The sequence below is a fragment of the Cololabis saira genome, chromosome 23 (assembly GCF_033807715.1).
Source record: "Cololabis saira isolate AMF1-May2022 chromosome 23, fColSai1.1, whole genome shotgun sequence".
Taxonomy (NCBI): Eukaryota; Metazoa; Chordata; class Actinopteri; order Beloniformes; family Belonidae; genus Cololabis; species Cololabis saira.
The window spans coordinates 17,738,273-17,756,679 of record NC_084609.1 but is presented as its reverse complement, the minus strand read 5'-3'; the positions used below and the strand labels follow the sequence as shown (position 1 = coordinate 17,756,679).

Sequence of the window (18,407 nt, the reverse complement as noted above, 5' to 3'; positions counted from 1 at the left end):
AGTCTTGTATAAGCCTTAGAATGAAGGCAACACATGCTGCATGTATCTATATTAGTTAGAACTGGGGGAAGAATTTTTTTTTCATTATGCACTTCGAGAAAAAAAAGTCAATGTTGATAAAAAAGTAAAAATGTCGAGATTAATGTTGATTAATCTTGAGAAAAAAGTCGAAATGTTGATAAAAAAAGTCGAAATGTCGAGAAAAAAAGTCAGTGCTGAGAAAAAAGTCTAAATGTAGAGAAAAAAGTCTAAATGTAGAGAAAAAAGTCAGAATGTCAAGATTAATGTCGAAGTACAATCTTGAGAAAAAAGTCGAAATGTCGAGAAAAAAGTCGAAATGTCGAGATTAAAAAGGAAAGGAAAAAGTAAGAAAAAAGGATAAAAAGAGAAAAAAGAAAAAAAAACAAGAAAAAAAGGAAACATTAATTAAAAAAGAAGAATAAAAAGAAAAAGAGAAAAAAGAAGAATAAAAAAAGAAAAAAAAAGGTCAAACATTTTTTAAAAAGCTCCATGGAGCCACTACGGCGGCACTAGAGCCGCGTGTTGCCGACCCCCGCATTAGATAGAGTACTAAAGCTTTAAAAATGTTTTATATCGTAATTATACCTTACAAAAAACAACCAAAAAACAACCAACTGAATTTAAGTAAATTAAAAAAAAATGTTAAACAAATCTGCTGCGGAAGGGGCGGCGGGCGAACTGATGCAGCATTACGGCTTCATTCAAACATTCAAATAGAACGAGGAAGAAGGAGAAGACTGGTTGCCTGTCAATCATGTTGAGAGCAGCATCTGGGAAGACACTGATCACAGACTGGTTGTGGACCGTCAATGGTCACCCAGTGGCATTCAGTAGTTATGTGTAAACAACTCACATTAAAGGCTCTCTTGGAGGAATTCCCAGTGAAGCGAGAGTCAATAAGAGAGCAAGGAATGGGTTGATGTTACCATGAAAAAGGGATTCCCGGGCGGCAATAGCGAGAACTTTAAAAGTCATTGAAACAGTTTATTTAAATCACCCCCTGCTCTTTATAATGCAGATAATCTGCTACCTGACTGTGCTAATCTATTCTTTTACCCAGGCTTTGCCTTTTTTTTTTTTGACTGAACACGAAGCCTGAAAATGCTCGCAGTTGCACAATGGCATCACTAAACTGGGGTATATGTTTACTGGCGAGTTATTTGAGGGGGTTGGGGAGTTACTTTGTATTTAGCTGAGTCTCAGGCCAGGAGCCGACGCATTTACGTTCGTAATATGCTGCCCCCTTTTGGTCTGGTGTTGTTTCACAGCGTCCCTTTAACGGCTTTAAACTCTTACCTGTGAAATGATATGCAAATAATACGTATCATAATTCTGAAAACAAAAAAAACAATGAAAACTGTATGTGATGTCAAATTGGATATTCTTGTTCAAAACAATTAGTTCAAGCCCCTTAAAGTGTAAGGAATAACAGTGACTGTGTAGCCTGCTAACAGTGAACCACGGATACTAACTGTGACAGCAAGTGTTTTCCTCAAATAATCTGTTTTTTTTCCCAGTTTGTTTTAGTTGACTTCCCCAGGAACACCTGCACTCTTACACAGCGTGTGAATAAGTCAGCAGACTCTAATAACCTTGTCCGTTGATAATACCAAACGTATGTATGTGTGTCTATTTTGGCAAAGAGAGACAGTAGTGTGCAGATTTTCAAAAACAGATGGCAAAATAGAGAATAAAGGCTACCTCTGGAAATATTTAGACAGTTTGGGTGTTTATCGAAACATATTCACTTGATTTTATACAATAAATACCCGCCTTGATCATTTGTGTAGCCATAGACTGAATTGGAAGGTCACAGCTTTGAGGCCCAGTTGATTTGTTTCAACAAAACTGCATCTTGTCTTTGCAGTGCATACATATGATTAAAAAAGTGATGTATATGACAGCGAAACAATAAAATAAAATAAAAAATAAAACTTGAGCCCCTCTGTGAGAAATTAAAAAACAACAATAAACTCTTCAGGGATTATCAAGTACCCTGTAACTGACTGGTTATCATACACACAGGCATCTTATTTTCCACTGTGTATATCAGCTATTTATTAGGCAGGAAAAAGTATTTCAGTGTTTATACACACCTACATTTTTAATTTAATGTACATTCTCCTGTATTTTACTGCCCCTTTTTTATTGTATTACTGTATGTATGCTACTATTTATGCAAAATAAGAGAAAGCTTGTAAAGCTTTATATTTGTATTCTAACTCTATTCTGGTGCAAACATGACGGTTTAACAAATAAACACCGCTGTAGCTCAACGTTAATCATATTTTAAGAATTTCGGATATTGACTGTCTTGCATGTTGTGAAGTTGTGTGAGCCATCTTTTCCACAACAGAAGGAAATTAAAATCTTTCTCTCGTAGTCACGCACTCATTTACAGCAGTGGTCATACTGTTGATGCAAGAACCATCAGGTTAGTTTTGTTTGCTGTGACTGATCTCTTTATTGCTCAATATCTTTGTTTTCACAGCATGTTCAGCTATTGATTGCTGGTCTGTTCTGCCTGCCTGAACAGTTTTAATTTCGTTCCTAGGACGGATATTCACTCATGCGGCACGTCCGACATGCAATCACAGGCTTAGGGAAACATAAGCGCATGTTTCGTTATCTGCTTTTGATATGTTTTTGGTTTTTCATCATTCCCTCTCCCTCTCAAATTGCAGTTTAATGATCTATTAGATGGACTGGCTCGCATAACCTGTAATCAGCTGTGGAAAAACCTGCGGGTTTAGGTTTTGCCGCATCCTTTTTTGTTCCTTTATCTGTTTTTCTTCTCTCCACTTGTTACTTTTGGTTCTGATCTCTCTTCTCACTATGTTCTTGTCTCGGGTGTCATATTTTTGCCATTTCTAAATCCATTCAACCAAGTGGAACGAAGAAGAAAAGAAATCTGCACTTCATGCAAAAACTGCACATAAAATAATGCAACAACAATAGATTCAGTGAGCTCCACGAAAGGAAACTTTCTCCGTTTCGTTGCTCTTTAATCATTTGAAGATCAGTGGTTTACGTGGCTTTAGAGACAATGAGACAACCTCGATTTTAAAAATATAACCTCGAACTGCAGCACAGCTTTGATTGGCTCTGTTTTTACTGATCCTGCTCCCTCTCTTAGTCTCTTGTAAGTGAGAGAGAGACGGGGGGGGGGCACATAAAAAAGGACAAAGTAAGAGACAAAAAGGGCAAGAGAGGCGAGTACAGAGAGCAGATAAAAAAATGGAGGGCGAGACAGAAAGCGAGGCGCCCTGATTTCAGCTCGTAAAGCTAAGTGTCAAGACCGCATGCCCTTTTTTGTCATACTAAGCTCTCAAAAATGGCTGACACACAAACACACACACACGCACACACAAACACACACAAACACAGTGTTTGGCACACTGAGGATGTGGATTAAAGTCACTGCTGTCTGGAGGGATCAAAGCGTGTGCCTCTTTGGTGTGCTGCCATTAGTGTGTGTACATGTATTTGTGGGTGATGACACGTTCGCCTGCGTGTGCGCATGTTTATATATATTGGTTTTATTGCGCCAGTGTACGTCTCCTAGCAGTCTTTATCAAATAAAGGTTTAATTTCTTTAAGTAAGTGAACATCTGTGGTGGTCATTTCTGAAAGTAACATATAATTCTATTATTTGTGAAACAGCTGCCGACATGGTATGCGTTTATGTATGTGTGCGATTTGTTCACATCCAGTCATGTCATGAGTGATGGTTGTAGACGCTGCTACAGCAGAGATGCAGTTGCCTTGACTGAGCCGTTGAAAATAGGATCTCTGACGATATGTAGTCACACACATCATTGATTAGTTTTAGTGTGCAGTGATGACACAGATGGAAAAATAGGTAGAAAAACAGCATGCTAGACAGAGATCGGCGCGTAACAGCATTTCCACACATATGTACACTTACACTGGAGGACTGAAGTCTGGGAATTGGAAAGAAGGACGGATGCAAGGACGGTAGGAATGAGAGTGAAAAAAAAAAGAATGGGATGGACAGAGGGAAGGAATTTCAGTTAGAACGACGGAGTAAGGTGGGACAGGAGGAATGGAGGGATTGATGGCGGAAGGGGTCCATGGAGGGGTTGTAGAGTTAGGAGGGAGATAAAATAAGAAGGAGCAGAGCGGCTCAGGAGAATTAGACTGGATTTATTGCATTCACCTTGAGGCTTCAAGAAGGCTTCCCACTGCAGGAAGCTGAAGACAGCGAAGCATCTTAGTGTGTCTGCACATTTTCTCTATAATCCACTTCTACATGTAGCTCAAAATGTCTTTAATCCAACAAAATCAATGAGCGCAAAAAAAAAAAAAATTCAAAGCAAAAACAGCATGAGTAGTTTCCCAACACAAGACTGAAAACAACAAATTGGATTCCCCCCCAGATGTGCATTAAATCCATCAACAACTAAGAGGGGGAGCGAATGATGATGATCATCTTGTTAGACTGAAAGGTTCTGGTGGTGAGAAATCTGGATTCTGGCAAGTGTGAGGATGTTGGTGTCGGTGTGTGCGTGTGTGTGTGTGTCGGTGTGTGCGTGTGTGTCCAACTCCTACAACCCATCTGAACAGTGCTACAGACGATGCATGCAAACAAGAACACTGCATGATGACAGCAGCTTCCTACAAACAAAACGCTGCATTTCCACAAAAACTGCTGAGGAATGACTAAAGACAAACAACTTTTTTTGAGCCTCCAACCCATAAATTTGAAAACTTTAATATTTTCCCTGTAGAAGAATAACAAATGTGACTTGCTTTGTTGCATGTTTCCAAAAACCTTGATCATTTTCTTCCTTTGCCAAAAAAAAATAAAAATTGGCAAGCTCATTTGTGTCCTGGCTTCTCTACAGAAGAGTCTTCTTTAATTGAGCTTCAATGGCCTTAGTTTTATAATAAACAGCCTTTTAAAGCGCCGTTCTAGTGACAGCCTCGATAAAAACCGTGCAAATAAACAGAAAACAGCATCTTGCTGTTTCTGAACATTTGCTGCAACAAATATATTATGCACGAAGGATTATGAAGACGAGGATGCCATGTAAATTATTATAAATTTAGTGCATATTATAATCTGGACGACAGATTAATGAGAGAAGCATGGGAGACAGTGGTAAAATGCTTTTTTTTAAAGAGTATCATACTCAAATTAGTTATCGTTGGACAGCTGTCTTTCTTGTCTTCCCCTATTTTCCATGCTATTCTTTCTTCCAAAAAACATTTTTCTTTCATTTTATCATTCTTCTTCTGCTCCACCCCCAAGGAAACTGATTTATAATTCTTGACTCGACCTCTTCACCCTGTTCTTATTTTTTCCACACTAAACTTTTCTCGTTTACTCATCTTGAGATTTTCCCTCTTTGCCTGCAAACCTTTTCTTTTCTTACCACCTCTTCTACTGACCCCTCAAAGCCAGTTTTGATAACGTTTTACTGTTTTAAGTGTGGCTACTACCATACTATAAGTCATTTTCATTTAAATAATTTAGACAAATTATAAAGGGTTTATACTGAAGTATAAAAATCCTATTCTTGCACTTCTCCATCAGTGCAACACAAAGTAAGATTTCAACTGCATGAAATGATTAATTCTAGTCTAAGTGATATTATATTGTTGCTAAAGTGTTATCTTTAGATTACATTTATTACGGTAATACTGATGTAGGTTGCGTCACATGATGCAGCCTACATCTAGCACATCAGGTTGTGGCCTGCAACACAAGAAGGCACCATCATAGTGTCTGTGTACACTGTTCTGGATGTCTGACTCAAGATTAAGCAGATCGTAGTCGCAAAGTGTGAGACGTTATGATTTTACAAAACTGCAAAAGCATTTAGGAGTGGGTAGCACAAAGCTGTAACACCGATTTTCCAAAAGAGGCACAGAGGAGGTGGAGTGGAGTTGAGTTACAAACTCCACCCTCAAAAACTGGCTGCTAAGAACAGAGCTTAACCATGGTGGAGAAGGCAGCTGTTGCACCATTATTCTGTGACATTTTGATCATTATTGCCAAAGGATTTTATTATTATCATTATTTTTAAGGAAACAACTGGTCTACTACTAAAATTTATATGACCAAATCATACTGTTGGAAAGAAAATCACATAAAAGTAATTTGACTAAAACTCCTTTTTGGAAGCAAAAGTTGTCCAAACAAATAAAATTCTTGTGCTAAACAGACATGCATGTGTGGTGTCTGAATAATTGAGGGATTCAAAATAATTTGATTTGATTTGATTTATTTTATTTTTGTACAAAAAACAACACTTCATGAGAAGTTTAAGAAAACAAAACAACAAAACAAAGAATTTCATCCTTTAAAACTTGCCATCTTGATTTACATGTGCCAAAAAAGGAGTAGGAAGAAGTGTAAACTTATTTAGTCCTACCCCCATTCACTGATCATTTAACCTGTATTTATAAATATTCACACACTGTACTCACACTGCTAAATAACAGTATTCTTATTATTATTATTACTATTATTATTATTATTATTATTATTATTATTATTATTATTATTATTATTATTATTATTATTATCATTATATACTGTAATTATACTCACACACATACTTATACATGCATACATACATACACATAGTTGAATATTTCTATATATTTGTAGACACATGCCCATATAAATATTTATATAAATATACTTATTTACACTATACTGTATCTGCTCTATATCTATGTATATATCTACTTACACACATAATCACTCCACACATATATATATGTATACCCATACATACGCATACACCCATAAATCCCTACATACAGTATATATATATATATATATATATATATATATATATATATATATATATATATATATATATATATATATATATAGTATATATTATATATATTACATACAACATGTACATAAATATACACAAATCTACCCATTCACCCAATAGTGTTATCTGTAGGCCCCTAAAAGCCGCTAAACCCCTTCCTCTTTGTACCTGGTGAGAATCATGTTTTTATATTTATTTTTAAACTGGTTAATGTTTGGACATTGTTTTAATTCTGAATCCATTCTGTTCCATAGTTTAACTCCTCTGACTGATATAGAAAATCTTTTTATAGTTGTTTGTGTTCTACGAGTCTTAACATTTTGAGTACCCCTTAAATTATACCTCCCCTCTCTGTCATAAAACATTTCCTGCAAGTGAGATAATTGCCAGAAAGATGGAGAAGCAAAGCAAAGAAGAAATGCGTGTTAATTGACAGTAAAGCAGAACAGAAGAGAACTAAACCGACTTTAATTAATCCAGATTGGGATGTCAGACCGCTGCAGCGGCTTTGTGTTTATGGAAAAGCAAAGAAGTACCTAAAACATTCAAAATCTGAAACAGCTCTGAACTGGCTCTAGTACCAGTCCAGCACCAACACCTGGTGCAAGCTGGATGAATAAAGTGTGTGTGTGTGTGTGTCCAAAGGGAAAGGAGGAAACAAGAGAAAGTGAGAATGTCAGTATGCATGCTCTTCCAGCTGTATTTGGTGTATTTATTTCTACATATGATTGAGTGTGTATGAGGGCTAAGATATTCTATGTGTGTGAAATGCTCATCATACATCATGCCTTGTAGTAACATTAAACTATACACCGATTTAAGACCAGGCAGGAAATCAAACAAAGCTCCAGAAATTACAGCAGCCTGTGCGAGCAGAGACAGTTTCAAGTGCATTAGGTCAAGATATATAGACACGCAGCATCCAGCCACATTAAAACATCTCATGTTTTACATGTGGGAGAAAGCTAGAAAGGAATAATGCATAGGCTGACCAAACCTTAATGTACCCATGTGAATACGCGTTTGAAAAATGTGAGCAATGGCGTCATGATCGTAACTCATAGCGAGACAACCGGCAGCTACCTGAAGCATTTAAATGTTTCAGTATGAGAGAGCAGATATAAATATCCAAATACTGTACATGTGGATATAGTTGTAGCTGCCAAAGCATTAGGAAAAGATAGAGTTTGAAGATGGAGTGTTTTTTGTTTTTTCTTAAATGGTGTTATAGATGTTAGGAGAGGAGTCTAACATTTTTTAACGTAGAGAAGAGCTACTTTGGTTATATTTGGTATCTCGTTTTACCATCATGGAACCACAAGCGGGCAGAGATGGCAGTACCACATGATGATCTTGAGAGAAATGTAGTGGTCAACAAAGATTCTGCATTTTGAGTTTAGAAGGCTGGGTGCAGTACTCACAGCAGCTTTTCAGCCAGACTTTGTGACTTGAATTTGAGTAGCCAGTGGAAGACACCGAGCAGTGGAGTTCCCATCTTGACTTATCAAACGCAAGATGGACAGCCATGTGCTGACTACCTGCAGGGGTTTCACTATGCATGCTGGGATACATGCTTGAAAAGCACTGCAGTAGTCGAACAGAGGCAGAAATGGGCAGGTGTTTGTTGTTATTGGTGTTACAAAGAGTACAGTGACATGAGCAAGAGACAGCTGCAACATGGTGGGAGAGGGACGAATGTCTTTCTACTTTCGTTCGAGGTGATTTTGTTATGTTATGTTTTGTTACAATCTGTGATTTGAGCTGAGACCACGAGGTCATCTGGTGAAAAAGATAAGTACAAAGAAACTGCTTACCAGCGCGCAGCAATATGCCAGCTACGTTCAGGATTTCTGGATATACAACACAAGGTGGTGTTTTTTTTTAACATTTATTTCCCAAATCAATGTACCGGTATATTAATTAAATTTCCAGATTATATTCAGAAACTCGCAACATGCCATTTTGCGGTGAAAGTGTTAATAAATGGAGTGAAAATGGGAGAATTGAAAAAAAGGTCAGTGAGTTTATTTTCAGCCACATTTGAAAAAAAAGAAAAAAAAAAGGAAAAAAGACAGTTTGTTTATGGAGTAGAGAAACACCAGCAATGGTCTGCTCAAGAGCTGTTTGGTCTGTGATGAAGCGTGTATGGACAGACAGTAATATATGACAGGTCTGGATCCAACTCAGAACAAAATGTTGACAAGTGCTTAGTAATGACGGCAACTGTTGGGGGTTGGAGCTCTTAAATATTTAGAAGATGTGCACCCCGCCCATAAAAACATGAAAGAGACAGGTTTTTTTCTCCTGATAAACTGCAGATACTTGTAGATACATGCCTCTGAAAAGGACAAGTCAGTTCTGACATCCAGGAGAAAAAGGAGAGCATGTTGTTTGATATCAGGACCTCTATTTTTTTAAATGTGTCAAAATCAAGTAAGTTGTGAACTATTAAAGGGTCTTTTCTTCTCGAGTTAACCTTTAAGTATTTCTTGCTAAATTGGTAACTGATGTGAAGGCAATATAGCATCACCGATCTACAAAGTATCTGAAACCCAGATCATTCCCAAAAGTCTTTTAAAACCACAGATATGTGCAGCTCCTTTTAAATATTTTTGAGTCTTTCAACATGAGCAGAAATCTTGATGAAACACTGAACTATTTATGGCGAGTTCTCATATTTATGAGTGAAATAAGAAGAAATTGCAGGTTAATGTTCTCTAACATAACACATGCAGGGGAAACAGGGATCCACTGTATCATATAGGAAGGATAATAATGGAGTACATACATAGACTCCATAAAAATTCACAGCTTACACTCTTTTTTACTTTTGCTCAGTGCCTGACTTTGTTTTCCTTTATGTAAACCACCATAAATTGTAAATCTATCATGGAAAGACATGAAAAGACCTTCACACATTTCCAAACATAGCAACATCAAATGATAACAGGGCTTACAGCCCACTGTTAAAATTTAATTATTAGTCAGTGCACTGGTTGGTGTGTGGTCTGTCTGTAATAAAGCAGGTGAGTGTCTGTTAATGTCTGTACCTGTTATATAAATATTCATCATGGGGCCAGTAGAAATTCATGAAAAGGAGCATTAGACAGGTCTCGACAACAATAAATCAATCGTTTTATGCTTGCACATGTGCGCACACACACACACAATTTCACATATAAAAACAACACACATTGAGAAGCCTGGAGTGATCACACGGATCGTTGCTGCAGCGATAAAACGGCCAATAACTTTCTTCACCTGGACCCTGAATGGACAGCGCGAGCATACGCTGTATGTATAACTCAGAAACAAGGAAATGCAATGTGGGTGGACAGAGTGCAGGGAAACTAAATCACAGCACATGCCCTCATTTCCCATGATGCCATGATAAAGTATTCTCCCATAGTCCACTTTAACAGGCAGCATATGGGGACACTGACATTCTCCTTGGATTTTACTTCAGCTCTGAGCCCTGTTCCACTAAATCAGATGTCACTGTAAGGTCTCAGAGAGGACATAAATTTGCAGAAAATACATGACTGCTGGACTCATCTGAGCAGCACTCAAAATACAAACCTATCTATTAAAATAACATTAAGCTGTACAAGGAGTCACAGTGCGTGCAGCATCTGTGTATGCAATCAATCATGTGACGAGTTGGACAGTGGTACATGGTTACTGCAATAACATCATCTCTATGGCTTGAGAGAAGGAGAAAAGGAGAGGAAGATGAGAGAATAGAGGAGAGAGAAGGAGTGAAAGAGAGTTAAAGAGGTGTCGTGTTGTAGATTATGTCAGTGAGTCCAGTTACCGTCTTCCATCAACATCGATCTGAACATGGGAAACTACTGGACAGATGTTGAATATAATGCAACACTGCAAATGTTGTCAACAACTAACACAATAAAAACACACTTAAGTAACGTAATTTCTTAGGTGACAAATTAAGCACCATTTCCCTAATGCTATACAATGTTGGATGCATATGTACAATTCATTTTTAGCCTATATTTAATTCTAATGTGACGGCAAAGGTTTTCTTAACAATGTATGCTAATGTTATATTCCTTCGTTATGAAAATTTATCCATGACATTTGTAGTGATCTACAACCAGAATAACATTTCCATATATATCCATCCATCCATCCATCCATCCATCCATCCATCCATCCATCCATCCATCCATCATCCATCCATCCATCCATCCATCCATCCATCCATCCATCCATCCATCCATCCATCCATCCATCCATCCATCCATCCATCCATCCATCCATCCATCCATCCATCCATCCATCCATCCATCCATCCATCCATCCATCCATCCATCCATCCATCCATGTATTCACAGCGGACACGTCACCTGTCCATTGCAGGGTCATTTCACAATGTACAATACCTAAGCTGATGCATTATGATGTAATAATGTTAGAAGTTTTCAGATCTGTATCTTCTCCTGCAGAAATTATTAAAGAAGTCAGTCACCGACCAAGACGTCAGCCCTGCTCAAAGTTGATGCATTTTTCCAACCTCATTCTCTGCAAGTATGGAGTGGGATAGCACGTTAGGAAATTTAATTTCCTAACGTAAAAAGCTGTAAACTATGGTCGTTTACCAAAGATTTTCAAAGGTATAAATATAATTTAATTGATTTAAATTAAAAAAGGAACCAAAATGCAGAATATAGTCTCTAAACATTTGAATCTGTCCAGAAGCATGAACTATTTTGGGAAAAATAAACTTTCTGCTATTCAGAAGAACCTTTTTAATCCAACTACAAAAGCTTTTTTCCTCAATATGTAAAATTCAACTGCTTTCTTTCCAACATAAGGAAGAAATATAGAAAAATACTTTGTTCTGATTCAAGGTAACCTGAAAGAAATACTTTGCATATGTGTGTGTGCATGAAAAGAAAGAAAAGGCAAAAATAAACCGATGAAAGGAAGTGAATAAAACACTCAGTGGTAAGGTTCAGGTAAAATACACATTATCATAGGGAAAAGTTTTAAAATATGCATGTTTTTCTGTTCTTACTTCATCTCGAGGACCTCCTCCAGGTGTTTCCGCCTCTCGGCTCGCAGGGCAGTCAGGTGACCTTCTTTCTCGGCCAGTGAGAGTTGAGTTGATGACAGCTTGGCTTTCATCACCTCCAGTTCCTGCTTCACCTTTTCCATGGCAACCAGCAGGTCCTCCACCTGACCCATGCAAATAAACATACGTTTTACATTCTTTCCTTTTAACTCTGTAGGTTGCTTCTGTTTTCTGCAGATATCTACTTTAATATTTGCGGGTGTTTCGTCTCTCTGCGTGCGTCTGAGTGTGACGTGAAATGTTATAACAGTCTCTGTTTTTGCACGAAATGCTTCATTGTAGAAGATCAAGCGTGTCATTTTTCCTTCACCTTGTTTTCCTTCCCTTCTCTGTGTTGTTTCTTTTTCTCCTCGTCTTCTCTGATACATATTTTCTCTCAGTCCCTTCATCTCACTGCTTGTATATCATCGTGTCAGTTTAATGTGTGTGTGAGGTCAGCGTGTATTTCTCATGGCATGACAACGATCTGGCCACCGCCCATACATATATGAAAAAGAAAGCAGGAAAGAAAGAAAGATGGAAAGTTTCCTCCAAAAAGTTCAGGGCATCAGCAAAACCAAAGAACAAAAACTGTTGAGATAAGCTGAATTTGAAAGTGCTTTCTATCATGGGAAGAGAAAATCACTGGTGTGAACACTTTTTAATGAATGAATGAATAAATGACAGGGCATTGATGTATGGAGTCACTTTCATGTCTTTATTATGCCCTCAAACAGAATAGCTTTATCATTTTTAAAAACAACTGTAAGACTGGTTAGATGATTAGGACTAAAGACGCTGAACTGAAAAACGCTTTGCTCCAAGGAAAATTAATTAGTGATTACAAATGTTTTCATTTCTTTTTAAAACACAAGCTGTATTTATGAATCCAGCCAGTTCAGTTGAATCCTTCTATCAAAGTTAGTGGATGACGCATGAAGTCCATGAAGAAACAACGCGGGAGCATCAATGCACAAAGTTTATCTACATTGAAAAATAATGTGATTGATGCTTGTAGGCCCGGTTTACACCTGGTATTAAAGTCTGTCCTGAGTGACCCGATCACAAGCTGACAGCTTTACGGATGCCTGTTCACGCCTGGCGCGACCATCTGTCGCCATATGCGTCTCCAGCCGCAATTTGTGATCAGATCTCACTCCCCTGCCCTAAATGCAAATAAACAGGTACACGATCCCCGACTGTGAAGACCAAATGTCTTGGGGTTTTTTTCCACCTGAGCCAGACAGCGTGCACCAGATTGATTTTTCCAGCTTCATTTAACAGATGAACCAGACATAGTAACCAATAATGGCAATGAGAAGAAACATCCAAAAACACAGAACATGGAAGAACAAAAGACAAGTCAAAACAGAATTGGTATATTTCCAAATGTACAAGGAAAATGAGAACCAGTCGAAGAAAATCCAAATGACACAGTGTAACCCAGGTGCTAAATGAGCAGTTATTTCATATTTATATTTTTTTTTATATATATTTATGTTTATAAACTCATTTCAAGCTCATTCAGACCCCGTCAGTGTGACGTCATGTGACTAGCGTTCAGCCAATCAGCTGAGCCGCTCCGCTATTTACAGGAAGCAGACGCTCTCATTGTGGATGAATGGGAGCTGATGCACGGAGCGGAGCGGCTGCAGATTGTCCACTGGCTGTCGGGAGGTTGTCGAAGTCTGAAACCTGTGAATACTTGATTGTCGATGTCAGAAACCTGTTGAATACTTGACTGCCTGAATTGGTGAGTTGTGCTTTAAGTTTAGTCATTTAGTTTTTTTTTCCAAATGACTGAATGAACTTTAACACTTCCAGTAAGGCATGTTTTGTTTTGTTTGTTTAATTACCGGGTCTTTTGTTAAAATGTTTGTTTTATGTTGACGCAGCGTGTCAATCAGCTGATTGGTAACAGCTGATGCTGCGGTGAGGAACGCACATTCAGTGCGCAAGTACTGTTTAGTTTAAATGCTTGAACTATTTAATCAGTACATTTATGGATGATAAGATGACCAGCAAATAATTATTTTCTGTGTTAATGATAACCTGTAATAAGAGCTCTGGCCTTATGTTTGACCAGGCCAAGTTTTGTGATCCCGGATGGTGAGCTATTCCAGAATCCAGTGATCAGGAGTCCACGTGGAGGAACCAGGAATCATACTCAACAGTAATTATGTGTCTGCCACAGCGGTAGGCCACTGCAGCAAAACTCCCCCCCCATTCATCTCTTCTGCCCCATTCACTCAACCAAACGCTTGGACCCAGCACCCAGATTGACTAATTGACTGACTGACTGCTTTGACCGGTGCTGAGGACCAGAACTGTGAAGAACAGTGAACTTTATTTTTTGAGTGGGGAACCCACATTAATTTGAACAGTGAACTTTATTTTTTGAGTGGGGAACCCACATTAATTTGTTTACGTTTTGGTGGGTTGTTTTGTTGTTTTGGGATGGTTTTGAGTTGTTGTATTTTCTTTATTTCCACACTTGAGTAAACGGTGTGGAACAGAACAGAATTGAAACTAATGGTGCACCTGACATAAGCTAACTAAGCTGAAGTCATTGTTTATATTTTTTTGTTAATTTGAATTTCAATTACTTGAAGAAAGTTTATTTTTTATGTGGCCATATTTATTTTTCAACGTTTGAGTAATTTAATTTGTGTTTTTTCTAATACAAGGTACCTAAACTGAAGCCATCTGCCTCTGTGTCATTCATTGTGCATCATACGTGTTCTCCTCGGCTGAATCTAGTCTTCTGAGGTTACTAGCCTACCTCTAGCTATTTGCTACATTTTTATTTCATTAGTTACAGCCAAATATATGCTACACAATTCTGGTGAGCTAGCCAGGAGAACCAGTTATGATGTGCAATGATCAAGATACCCTCACAATACAGTTATGAATAAGCACTAAGTTTATTCAGTCAGAACACTATCAAAAGATGGAGGTATTTGACAGCCTTGGTATTAAAATTCCTAATGCTGTGTTGGTCAGTGGAAACACTAAGGATCTATCTGACGTAGAAGAGGTCATAGATTTTCTCAAACAATATGGGGTTATTGGTAGAGCAACAGTAGTGGATGCAATAGAGTCCGACTTTCACGAAAACTGGGTTGTAGAATACAGTTCAGGAACTGCTGTTATAACCTTAGAGTCCCTACTACCATACACATTTGTCACTAAAGAAGGGAAAAATAGTTATCAGATCAGAGACCTGTCGAGTATGTATGCTGAGAGGGAAGGAGACAAAAAGACTCAAGCATATCTTGAAGACCTGAAGCAACTAGCTAAAGTCAGTGGCATGAACTATGCTGAAGTTCTTAAAGGCATGATGTCTCACATCAGTAAATCCATCACTGCTCTTGAACCTGCCATTACAGCTGAAGAAGAAGAGGAGGAGGAGGAGGGCGGCGCCCCAGAGATAAAATCTCCACCCCAGTCACCCTGGAAAATCTCTCCTGGAAGTGCAGCCCATCCAGTCTTCAAGCCCTTGCCCAGAGCTCAAAGTGCTGGGATAAAATCTAACACTATCGCTGCTGATGACGTCAATCCACCCGAAGTCCAACGGTATGTGGTTGAGCACATAGTAAAGAGCGAAGATACCGCTATGCACATGCTTTCATCCCAGAGACTTCGAGTTTTTTCAGGCAAAATACAGAGGCCTCCACAGGAAGCAGACTATGATACATGGCGTTCTAGTGTTGACTTACTTATGAAAGATCCTGCTGTATCAGATCTTCAGCGGTCTAGAAAATTGCTTGAAAGTCTTCTTCCACCAGCCGCTGATGTTGTCAAGCACTTAAGTCCTGACACTTTGCCTGCTGTATATTTACAGCAACTTGACTCAGCTTTTGGCACAGTTCAAGATGGTGACGAGTTGTATGCTAAATTCATGGATACATTCCAAGATGCAGGTGAAAAGCCATCAGTCTATTTGCAGCGTCTGCAGGTAGCTTTGAACCTTACTGTGAAAAGAGGTGGTGTACCTGTGAGGGAAGTTAATAAACATCTGCTAAATCAGTTTTGTAGAGGCTGTTGGGATAACTCACTCATCTCAGAGCTTCAGCTGAAGCAAAAGAAAGCAAACCCCCCTTCTTTTGCTGAACTTTTACTGCTTCTCCGAACAGAAGAAGATCGTGAAGCAGCTAAAAATCTGCGCATGAAGCAACATCTTGGTGTTACCAAGCAGAAAGTAGCATCTCATCGTCATGTTGTTCACGATGATGAAGAGGAGAAAGGAGCCTATGCTGCACTAACGACACTTACCCAGCAATTGGCAAAGCAAATGGCAGATATTCAACGCCAGTTAGCAGCTCTTACAACTAACCAGCACAATGCCAAACCTGCTTTTACTTCAAAATCACATCCTAAGCAGGTTGAGAGACCAAAAACTGAAAAATCTGCTAAACATGTGCCATTATCCCAGAAAACCCCAACTTTCAGACCAAAACCAGGTTACTGTTTCAGGTGTGGGGAGGATGGCCACATCAAACCTCAGTGCGATGGTGAGCCAAATCCTGCATTAGTTGCAGAAAAAAGAAGAGAATTCAATGAAAAGTGTCGCAAATGGGATACTCAACATCCCTCAGCTTCCAACAGTGCTTTAAACTAACCACAGTTCCTATTACAGGACGAATGGGGACTGGAACTGATGAAAAATGTCCTGCTAACCGTCAGCACAAGCGCTGTGCTAATAAGCAGTCGACGGTAAAACACCCACTTGTTAAACTGCCTAAAGGTTTAGTTGGTTCAAGATGCACAGCTGTCATTAAAATAGCTGGTGCTGACCGCAACTGCCTTTTGGATACAGGTTCTCAAGTCACTACAGTCCCAGTGTCTTTTTACAACCACTACCTGTCAGATCAGCCAGTAAAACCTCTTAACAACCTGTTAGAGGTTGAGGGTGCTGCTGGACAGTCTGTGCCATATTTGGGCTACGTGGAGCTAACAGTTGGCTTTCCCAAAGACTTTCTGGGAGCAGATATTGACGTACCAACCCTTGCTCTTGTGGTCCCAGATTTGCGCCCTGAAACCCCATCTCAAGTCTTGATAGGGACAAACACTTTGGATGTGCTCTATGAGCAATATCTTGATGGCGACGCTACACATCAGCAGCCCAGTCTTTATGGCTACCAAGCCTTACTAAAAACGCTTGAATTACGGCACCAGCAGAACAAAGAGGGCAATGTGGGAGTTGTGAGGATGCTGAGCAAGACACCGATACTCATCCCTGCCGGCCATAGTGTCATCCTTGAGGGATTAGCCAAAGTTCATACTCTTGTGACAGACCGGTGGACAGTGGTGGAACATCCCACTCAGTCATCCTTGCCTGGTGGCCTTTGTGTCAAAAGTTGTCTTGTTACTTTTCCTTCTACTGCACCATACAAAATACCTGTTATGGTCACTAATGAGACAGAGCAAGCAATTACCCTTCCATCCCTCAGTGTCATTGCAGAACTTGGAGCTTTTCACAGCATAATATTGCAGCACAGTGTCACAAACTTGCCTGCTCCTGAGAAACCCTTAAAGCCAGACTTGAACTTCCACTTTGGTGACTCTCCACTGCCATCAGAATGGAGGGAGCGTATCACCAACAAGCTCCTTGAAATGCCTGAGGTATTTTCTCACCATGACTTGGACGTTGGGTGTACAGATAAAGTAAAGCATCACATCAAACTAAAGGATGACACTCCTTTCAAGCATCGGGCCCGGCCTATTCATCCTCATGATATTGAGGCAGTGCGTCAGCACCTTCATGAGTTGTTGGAGGCTGGTGTCATAAGAGAGTCAGAGTCACCCTTTTCCTCACCCATCGTGGTCGTGAGAAAACGAAATGGAGCTGTACGTCTATGTATAGACTACAGAAAGTTGAATCTGCAAACAGTAAAAGATGTCTATGCCCTACCCAACCTTGAAGAAACTTTCTCAGCATTGACAGGATCCAAATGGTTTACCGTGCTTGATTTAAAGTCTGGATATTACCAGATTGAAGTGGAAGAGGCAGACAAGGCTAAGACAGCCTTTGTTACTCCACTTGGCTTTTGGGAGTTCAATCGCATGCCACAGGGCATAACAAATGCACCTAGTACATTCCAGCGATTGATGGAAAAATGCATGGGAAAATTACACCTGAAGGAAGTGTTGGTCTTTCTGGATGACTTGATCATCTTCTCTGACACTCTAGAGGAGCATGAAATCCGGCTGATGAAAGTACTCACTCGGTTAAAGGAGTATGGATTGAAACTGTCACATGAGAAATGCAAGTTCTTTCAGACGTCTGTTCGATATCTAGGGCATGTGGTATCTGAGAATGGAGTTGAAACAGACCCTGAAAAAGTCAATGCTTTAAAAACTTGGCCAATTCCCCGAAACTTGAAAGAGCTGAAGTCCTTCTTAGGCTTCTCGGGCTACTATCGACGGTTCATTAAAGACTACGCCGTCATAGTTAAACCCCTTAACGAGCTCACTCGTGGTTATCCACCACT

At 39.2% G+C, this 18,407-nt stretch overlaps 1 protein-coding gene across 7 annotated transcripts in view; it reads right to left on the bottom strand.

Moving 5' to 3' along the window:
• Positions 1–18,407, bottom strand: part of LOC133424478 (ELKS/Rab6-interacting/CAST family member 1-like) — a 156,910-nt gene that overhangs the window by 47,835 nt on the left and 90,668 nt on the right. For all 7 annotated transcript variants that reach the window (XR_009770888.1, XR_009770889.1, XR_009770890.1 and 4 more), the window contains one exon: positions 11,878–12,038. Coding sequence is in view for 4 of the 7 variants with exons in the window: in XM_061715110.1 (XP_061571094.1) it covers positions 11,878–12,038 (161 nt within the window). In the remaining 3 variants the exon portion in view is untranslated. The remainder of the gene's footprint in view (positions 1–11,877; positions 12,039–18,407) is intronic.